The sequence below is a fragment of the Paralichthys olivaceus genome, chromosome 16 (assembly GCF_024713975.1).
Source record: "Paralichthys olivaceus isolate ysfri-2021 chromosome 16, ASM2471397v2, whole genome shotgun sequence".
NCBI classification, from domain to species: domain Eukaryota; kingdom Metazoa; phylum Chordata; class Actinopteri; order Pleuronectiformes; family Paralichthyidae; genus Paralichthys; species Paralichthys olivaceus.
The window spans coordinates 1843105-1852959 of NC_091108.1; the positions used below are offsets into that span (position 1 = coordinate 1843105).

Sequence of the window (9855 nt, forward strand, 5' to 3'; positions counted from 1 at the left end):
CGAAGTGTTCACAGTCAAACTTATAAATTCAAGGTGCAGTTAGTGTGAGTGTGTCAGTAGTTATGAGCGTACAGATTGTGTGTTCATGTGTTTTCGTTCCACTGTAGTTGTGCCAGTGCTTCAAGAGTGACTGAATATGTAAACGTGTCAGTGTGTAACATTCACTGGTGCAAATCAGATTTAGGATGTGAAAATAAATGTCAGGGTTAAAATATTTGACTCCTCCATTCTCCTCTATTGTGTCTAAGACCTAAAGTAGGAAGTGGCTTTTTAGTGACATCTAGGGGCAACAACAAAAATCTGTTTGAATCTGTTAAAGCAAATTCAAATGTTGTCAATGTTGCTACCTGTTAGCTCACTGATATAATATATCAGATATTACAAAGAAATGACAGTGACGCCTTAGATCTCGCTGTCATATACTATATATACTATGAACAAAGAAATGTAATTGAAGGTTGATATTTTACAGCCTCACTATAAACTTTATTATAAATATCTATAGATAAAAAGGAAACACATTTATAGAACTTGAATAAGAAAACAAAATAAAATAAATAAGAAAAAACATTGATCTGTGAAAGGCTGTTTCTAGACAAAGAGAAAAGCTGTGGCTGTTTAATATTCAATAAGATGAATAAAAAACTAACAGATCAACTCTCTGTGGCTAATAAAAGCTAATGTAGCCGCACTATAGCTGCATTCTTCAGCTACTACTGGACACTGACAGTTTTTAGGGAACACGTCCATCACTCCCCCTTTTGAAATGATGCCCTCTATGTGTGGTAGTATTGAGGTCAGTGTGTGTTTCTGTTGTGTTGTGTGTGTGTTTTTACACTATGGCTAAACTGAGCTATGACTGTGTGTCTTATTGTACATCACACATGACCTCATTAGTGCCGGCAGTTTATTTTTAGCTCCTCCTCTATTCATAAGCCAAACGGCCCGAGGAAACCATTCCTGTGTGTGTGTGTGTGTGTGTGTGTGTGTGTGTGTGTGTGTGTGTGTGTGTGTGTGTGTGTGTGTGTGTGTGTGTGTGTGTGTGTGTGTGTGTGTGTGTGTGTTTTGCCTCACTCTTAAAAAAAAAAAAACTCTCAAAAACATTTTGTGATGGCAAAACAGTTTGAAGCACCTCAGAGAAAAGTAAAAACCAGCAGCAAACTTTTAAACTATGAAGAATTCTAAACAGAGTTCGGTGGATTCGTTTCAGCGGCAGCTCTTCTGGTTCAAGAAGCAAAGGATGTCAGCTGAAAATTCTTAAATGTGTTTGTAGAAACTCAAACATGCACATTAAGTCCTTAAATATCGTTAAGACATCCCCTTGATATATACTGAAGTGTAGGAATGTTTTGTTGCATTTAGTTTTGTAATTTAATCTTATTTTTGCTGATCTCAGACCAGTGAACTTGAGGACCTTCTGGAGGACCTGCAGAGCGGCGGCCAGCAGCAGCTGTTTGGAGCCCAGCCACCAGCTAGAGGACCACCCTCCTCTTCGTCCTCCTCTTCCTCCGTGCCCCCCGGTTCCTCTGTGGATAAACAAACCATCATCAGCGATATCCTACACATGAGCAACAGCAGCCCCCCCAGCCAGCACAGAGCCTTCCCCCCCATTTGCCCAGCAAGTACGTCTGCAACAGGATGTTTGTGTCTGGGTTCATTTGAGGATTTCTGGGTTCCTGCTAAAATCCTCATAATGTCAATGAGAAAATTAGAAAACACTCATCGCATTTGTCCCTCAGCAAGTGTGTACATTTATAATTTACGTGTGTCTTCTTCCCAGCAGGTTTCAGTGGAGCCAGGCCGGGCCAGCCGGGTCGAGGTGCCCCTCCTGTCAGGAGCATGTCCCTGGACGGCAGTATGGGCTCCAACCCCAACACCGCCAGGCCTTTCCCTCCTCATCACAGGAACATCAGCCCCTACTCCTTACTGCAGCATCAACAACAGCAAGGCATGATGGGAAGTCATGCAGGCATGGCCAACCAAGCTACAATGGCCAACTCAGGTGAGGCTGAAAAAAACAAAAGATAGAAAGAGCTTTTTAAACAAATTCACAAGCTCCGACGTCGTATCTTAAATAACTTTATGTACTGGAACATCCTGAGAGTTGATCTAAGTTTCTAAGAAGTATTTTTTGAGCTTCTCTATTTTATAAAAATGACTTTACTTGTGAAATTCTTCCCCCTGAATCAGGCATGCTGACTAATGGGTCAATGCGAGGCTCCATGCAGCAGAGCTGGGGTCCCCAGGGGCCAATGGGGGGTCCTGCGGGGCAGATGATGGGCCAGGGGATCGGACCTGGTCGCATGGTGCCCAGCATGAACACTGGGCTCCCCACGAGAGGCCCGCCTGGATCCAGAGCTATGGTGAACATTCAGATGATGGGAAATGGTGAGAAAAAAAGACGGGGAAAAGATAAACGCATAAAAGAGAGAACAAAAAATATGACACCAATCATCATCAAAAGCAGAAACGATCCTGACATTTGCATTTCTTTGCTGCAGAGATGGAGATGGCAAACCCTGTCTACCCTCAGCAGCAAGCCCCGCCCAACCAGACTGCACCATGGCCAGACCGAATGATGATGGATCACTATGGAAACCAAAGCAGGTTTGGCATTTATTCAACCTGTCGGCCGATAAGAAATCAGACGCGAGCTGCGCTTGTGGGGGTTTGAATGTGAGCTCCGTGTCGACCCTCGTCTCGTGACACTAACGCCAAGGTATCTTTCAGGCCACCGTACGGCGTTCCACAGGCGGATGGGATGGGGTGTTGCACCATGGGGCCCGAGGGCCAGCCAGACGAAGGGGCCCTGCTGAACCAGCTGTGCTCGGTGCTAAAGGACTATGAGGGTCTAGAGGAGATTGACAAGATGCTGGGAATCCCAACGCTGGCCAGACAGGTGGAATTTGTATAAACTTTTTATCAGCCATTTTCCCCAACCACAATGATGCTTTTTAGACCAAAACACTAAACACATTTTTTATTTATTCCCCTTTCTCACCATCTTCCCTCCCTGCAGGCTCCTCTGTCGGACCAGGACCAGTACCTGAGCTCCTCAGACCCAGCAGCCAGTATGAAGCCTCCCCAGTACAGCCAACACTACGGCGGGCAGCCAGGTTATGGCGGCATTCCATCTGATGGTGGGTTCCACGGACCCTCTATGGTTGGCCACATGGGGCCACAAAGGATGCCCCCTGCTGGTTACCCCCCAATGATGAGGATGCCTGGGGGTGTGGGGCCCAGGTCGGCAGGAATGAGGCCAGGGGCTCCCAGTGCCGTGGTGCCACCTCAGCCCAACAACCTGAGGCTCCAGCTGCAGCACAGACTCCAGGCCCAACTGGTAGGTCACAACACACGTGTCAGATCACTCCTCCGTCAGTTCTGCGATGCTTATCGACCTCAGACCTGTGGAATGGGGAACAGACCATCACATGCATCTGTGACTTTCTGCTGAGACGTCGTGGGTTTGTTTACTACATGTTTCAGTGATTGTCTCTGTCCATCAAACCTCCATCGCAGTTGGTCCAAAGTAAATTCACCTCGTTGCTCCGCTTGTTCTCCGTGTTCTGCGTGGTCTTTCTCTGGGTACTCATCAGTCCGAACACATGCAGATTAGGTTAATTGGAGACTCAAAGCTGTAGTTGTGATGCAGATGTGTTTCTGTGTGTCGCTCCAGCTTTCCCCGCGACCGTCAGTGGCAAAGAAAATGGATGGATATTTTTTTGAGAAAGTGAATAACGGATCCTTACACTTGTTTTAATAAGTGCCAAACCTCATCACCATGAAAAAGATGGTGTGATCGTTGTGCACTGAAATTCATATCACAGCAGTCTCTGTCTGTAGCAGCCTGCATATGAAGCACACGTACATTGTTCTTCTACCGTGTGATGCTGGTGAGTGGACAGTGATGCCGACAGGGTTCAGCGAGTTTGAACTCAACGGCCGCAGCCAGAAAGGAACAAACGTGTTTCAGCTCTCTGCCTTCATCAGCGATTCCCTGCTGCAGAGACACTTAACCAGCAACACACATGAATGCGGTGTGCACTTAAACACACACACAAAATCATTATTGCCTTTCGTGCCTGGCTGTTAACACACTTGTCTCTTTGGAGAATCCATTTCCCCCACAATGCTCCTGTTCTGGAGTGTATGCACTTTATGTTCTGTTACGATGTTGTTCATGCATTGAAGGGTATTTTTAGTTTCTGCATATGTTCACGTGTTTGGATACTAGATGTTTCATGTTGAGGGTCCAAATTGTCTAAAAATGTGAAGAGTGAAGGAAACATCAAAGTCTAGACTGCCACCTAGTGGAGAGTCCAAGACATAACGAGGTCCAGGGTTGTTTTTTACTTCACTTCATCTTCAATTGTGAGGAAGTGCAAGTAATTGTTGGGCTCTGATATTCCTTCAAATCTGTCGTACTTGACATGTATCTTAAATTTCATTCATTATGGTTTTATAAAGTCTTAAATATAACTTCTGCAGAAATCCTGAGGGCTGATCAACTGTTTTATTGTTTGAGGTCAGAGTTCATGCCAGAGGAAAGTGTTCCCCATGAGAGTAACAAAGTCTGTATCCATCCCTCATGTAGAACCGTCAGCCAGTGGTGAACCAGATGAGTGGGGTCTCCAACATGAATCTACCTCTAAGGTCTAATGTACCAAACCAGGTGAGTCTGTGTAAATGAGGTGTTTCCATGGTAACTCATTGACTGAGTGAAATTGTAATGAGACTCCTGATCACAGACTGTTGGTAAAGATTTTTTTATACATCCGAGTGATTTGTGTTCAGTTCTCTTGTAGAGTCATGTTTGCAGCCGGTTCCAGTGAATGGCGTCGTCACCTCTCTGTGTTTTTACCCGTGCAGGGAACCCTCAACGCCCAGATGCTGGCCCAGCGTCAGCGCGAGTACCTCAGCAACCACCTACGCCAACGCCAACAGCAGCAGCAGCAGCAGCAGCAGCAACAACAACACATGCACCACCAGCGTGCCATGATGATGCGGACTCAGGGCATCAACATGCCACCCAACATGCCCAGCGGGGGCGCCGCGCCCACGCCGATGCCCGTCGGTGGCACCAACCCGCGTCTCCCGCAGGGCAACCCACAGCAGTTCCCCTACCCGGCCTCCAGCTACGGTACTGGCCTGCCCTCTCCTCCTCCACCTCCTCATCCCGGCTCCTCCAGCCCCTTCTCCTCCTCTCTCTCCCCCAGCCGTCACCTGACTAGCCAGGGCATGATGGGAAATGTAGGCGCGCAGTACGGCGGGGTAATGAGTCCGCCGTCTCAGCACAGTGCCTTCCAGTTCAGCAGTTCAGGTATATGATTAGAGCTCGGCAGCGGTGGTCTGTGTTTTTCTGGGTGGTGGCGTTGAAATATAATCAAGTCTGTTTTCAAGTTGATTGGCTGCATGAAAAATGTCTGAGTGCAAATAAACAAAGTTACCGTGAGATTGTCTTAACTTCCCCCTGTCAGGAAAATGAACTGTGGTGGTGGAACTGGTCAAACAGAAACCTTCTCTTGTTTAATGTTTGTTGACTTCATGTGTCTTGTCAAAGATTTAAAATAAATCCCACTTCTCTGACCCCTTGTTAAAGATCTGAGAGGAAACTAGAGGTATCACACTTCACAATCTCCATCGGATCTGTTAAACCTCTGTATGACCCGTTTATCTGCCTCCATCACCAGGAATGAGCCAACAACAACAGCAGCACCAGGATCCAGTGTCAGGCTTCTCGTGTGGGGCTGCAACCCCTCAGAGCCCCCTGTTGTCCCCCAGGATGGGGCAGGGTCAGAGCCCCATGCTGCTGCAGAGTCAGGGCCAACCCCAACCCCAACCCCAGGGCCCGAACCAGGGAGGACCCCCCAGCTACCAGACCAGCACAGACCTCAACAGGTGGCCCCAACCTGCCAACATCTCCACAAGCAACAGGTAGAAACAGATTCAGGATTCATGTGAACATCACGTGGAGAAACATCAGATTCTTCTCAACGTATTGAACTCTGGCTTCTTTCAGTGTGTACCCGCAACAGTCCCAGTCCCAGTACTCCACGCAACCCAACGCAGGAATGTACAACGGCAACAACAACATGAACACGGGCGTCATGGCCGGCAACGGTGGCAACATGAGCCAGATGTCAGGACAGATGAGCTCTATGACCCCCATGAGCGCAGAGCAGGTGAGAGATTTACTTTCCACTGCTTCGTGTCGATGACCCTGATGATGAACGTTTCCTGTTGGATTCATATTTATCATGTTCTTATCTTATCAGGCGAAATTAGTTTTCACAGATTAACACAGACTCTACATGACGCCCTCATCAGATCTAAAATAATTGAAATATGTAAAAAAACGAACATAGGAGATACAACTCTTAGTTGTCATCCTTAGTATTTGGGTGTAATTGAACACATTCAGCGGTTTTGTTCATGCTGCTTGTTTTTCTGGCACAGGTGAGTGACAGCAGCCTGATCTTGGAGCAGCTGGTGGGAATTGAAATGCGGACACAAGATGATGACGCCAATTCTGTAAGAAACAAATTGTCTCTTCTTCCTGTATTGATAACCTTAACATCATGTTGTTTAGAAACAGAAGCTTTCATGGAATCAGTCTGATGAAATTAAACATGACCTTATCTATCTCTCGCTCTCTGATTTTCTGCCGGTCGTAGAATTTTTGCTGACCCCTGCTGTGGCTGAGACAAGGCGACGGTCAGACACACGGACGCCGGCTTCAGCTCAGCTCACGAAGAAACAGCGAGTTGGATGGAAACACTCTGCTCCCTCTCTCACACACGATGGACAGTCACATGATGACGAGCGAGACATGTAAAACCCTCTGAACTGCACCCACTTCACTCTGGCTCGTTCAGATAATCAGACATTTTAGAGAATCTGCCATCTGAGCCGTCCTAACAGCAAATACACCAACTGAAGAACCACAGGAAAGTGTCACAGCGCATTCAGATTTAAAGATTTCTCCCTAACTTATAAGATAATTCTCACGTGAAAGTTTAATTCTACATAATCTGCATTTCCCTCAGATTTATTTTCATCCGTATAAAATTATAACAGATTATAGAGACAGATATGGAGGCTTTTAATTTGAAACTCTCAGAGGAAGTGATTTCACTGGAAACTAAAACCTCTACACACATTCTGAATTGTTGACACAGTAAAACCAGATGTTGATCAAATGGTCACCAGGTACACGTGAACTTACTCCCATTAAATTTAAATCCCCTTAAGTAGTTGAAGTATTCATCAGGATATGTGTTTCCCTTAAATCCAGCCCGATGTTTCATTTTGGATTTGGATTAAACTAAAAACAGAACATCCATTATTATCTTTACTAACTTCTTCAGATTACGTTAACGTCAACTGAACACTGGGTTTTATTAAGAAACGTTTAATAGTCTTTTTAAAATAAAAAGAAACACTGAAATACAAACACAGACAGGTTTTGCTGATAGCATGTGCTCTGATCAGATGAATGTATTCCTAAACTTTTACCTGTGGTTCTCTCAAGTCTCTGAAGGTGTGTGTGTGTGTGTGTGTGTGTGTGTGTGTGTGTGTGTGTGTGTGTGTGTGTGTGTGTGTGTGTGTGTGTGTGTGTGTGTGTGTGTGTGTGTGTGTGACTGGAGAAGTGAACCATCGACAGGCAGAAACTAAACCTCTTGATTTTAACATTTACGGTTCTATTTTCGAGCCCGACTGAAAGACGTCGAATAAGACTTTATGGAAAAAAAAATATTTTAAAAGGTATTTATAGTTTTGAAGAAACTTTTAGATTGTTTGTATGACATGAAGAAGAAAATCAATCTTTCTTTATAATGAAATCTCTCAGAATGGTACATCTTGATGTCGATTTAAATATAATTAATATATTTCAACTGCTGTAGTTACTGGGGAGCTGTATCCCTGTTTAATGACTTTTTGAATGAAGGTAAATGTGTATAGATAGTGTACATACTTAGATTTATAAAAAACATTTTCCCCAGAGTGGTAAAGCAGAGCAGCAGACGAGAAATATTTTCACAGGCTGGATTAAACCTCAGTGGGTGACTTTGCTAACGTTAGCATTAGCAGCTCAATGATTTCTGGTTAAAGAGCAGATTGTTGTGTAAATATACGGAGTATTTCTTTTTTTCTGCTCCGCCGCTTTGGCTCGGCACGACATAACTTCTCGGCTATTTCACGGATTACTCTGGTTCGGACATCCACAATCACCCCACTGGCGCCATCTGCAGGTCAAAATTCAGATTCGTGCAGTTTATGACAAACAAACAACTCTCGCTGCACCGTTAGCAAATGCTAACGCTCTAAACTAAGATGGCGGCTGTTGTTAAACGGCTCTTAACACCATCCTGTTGTTCGGTGCGTTCACTTCGCCCACTGAGATTTTTTTCCACTGTGATTATTTCTGCCTCCAAAGCAGCTTTGCCTCGACACAACGTGTGTGTGGAACTAATAAAAACTCGTATTTAACATTAGTGTTTGTGGTTGCGATGCTCTGGCCTTGCAGGACTCACTGTCGAGTTACAAGCTGAAGGAGAAAGTTGTGACGTGTGTTGGTTTGTTGTGTCGATCTTTGAATGACGACACTTTCTCTTCGTGCCCCTGAACCATCGACTGCAAATAAAGATGGACGATGTTTCTCCTGAATGAAGCCAAATCGTGATGTGTAATTAAAACTAAAATTACAGAAATCGTCTTTTGGAAATAATGTATTCAACATGCACGTTGGCTTATTAGTTCGGTCCATGTCCCGTCTGCTTACATGGAGGAGGCGGGGTCACCAGGGGCCGATCGAGATGATTTGGCTTCACTTTTTTGAGCTGTCGTGTCGTCCATCTTTATTTCCAGTTTATATCTCGACCCGAACACAGAGAGAGATGTGAAGTCACAGACTGGACCTCAAACATTGTGGGAATATTTTAACTGAATCAATTTAAAAGGTGCTCTCTCTCTCTCTCTCTCTCTCTCTCTCTCTCTCTTTCTTTCTCTCTCTCTCTCTCTCCCTCTCGCTCTCTCTCTCTCTCTCTCTTTCTTTCTCTCTCACTCTCTCTCTCTCACTCTCGCTCTCTCTTTCTCTCTCTCTCTCTCTCTCTCTCACATGAGGTTGTAAAACTCTGGATTTTCTTGAATCTGCTGTGAATGAATCATTTCACGAGAGAAAACTTAAAATCTGAAAAGTTGTTAACGTCAAACTCTTCATCACGAATTGACGTAAACTCATTTTGACTGATACAGTATTTGTAAATAAATAATTTATTTCTCAATTCACAGACGAAGGTGTAATCAGTTGCAAAATACTGTAAAACTTTTACCTGAAGATGCTAAAGACGAAGCATAAGGCCTCAGCTCTGGTTGGCTGGTGTGTAACTGTAAAGTTTATTCGTGTCACACACGGCTCACTGAGTGTTTTACCACTTCATACTGTACATTTAATATTTACACAACCAGGAATTTTTATCTTCTCTCCCAAGAAATTACACAAACTGAATTAACTACAAATTATAATAATACTTTGTAATCAAAATGCAAAAATCTTATTTTTTTTTAGATTATTCCTCAGTATTCTTTATTCAAAACCAGTTTGATTTGCGTGTTTCTCAGTAAAATGATATTTCAGAGCTAAACAGGTCAAAGTGTGAGAGTCTTAATGTCCGCAGGTGTTCAGAGGGTCGTCGGTTCAGTTCATCCACTTTACTCAGTGACTGTGTTTTTAAGCAAAGGTCCAGACGTTCACACCACTTTATGCAAGCTGTCCCCTCTGATGTTGCTTTTGCCAATGCTACTCGTTAATTTATGATTCATGCCACTGTAAATAAATTATTTTTATGAAGCGGA

The 9855-nt window shown here is 44.4% G+C and overlaps 1 protein-coding gene across 7 annotated transcripts in view; it reads left to right on the forward strand.

The window, feature by feature from the left end:
• Nucleotides 1-9855, forward strand: part of LOC109642880 (nuclear receptor coactivator 2-like) — a 35865-nt gene extending 26010 nt beyond the window's left edge. For 4 of the 7 annotated variants that reach the window (XM_069510618.1, XM_069510616.1, XM_069510617.1 and 1 more), the window contains 12 exons: nt 1397-1622; nt 1781-2002; nt 2191-2388; nt 2502-2607; nt 2731-2899; nt 3020-3340; nt 4595-4672; nt 4870-5320; nt 5691-5934; nt 6020-6182; nt 6457-6531; nt 6675-9855. In XM_069510618.1, coding sequence (XP_069366719.1) covers nt 1397-1622; nt 1781-2002; nt 2191-2388; nt 2502-2607; nt 2731-2899; nt 3020-3340; nt 4595-4672; nt 4870-5320; nt 5691-5934; nt 6020-6182; nt 6457-6531; nt 6675-6686 — 2265 coding nt within the window. In that variant the 3' untranslated portion in view covers nt 6687-9855. The remainder of the gene's footprint in view (nt 1-1396; nt 1623-1780; nt 2003-2190; nt 2389-2501; nt 2608-2730; nt 2900-3019; nt 3341-4594; nt 4673-4869; nt 5321-5690; nt 5935-6019; nt 6183-6456; nt 6532-6674) is intronic. The other 3 variants (XM_069510620.1, XM_069510619.1, XM_069510621.1) reach the window with 3 other exon arrangements.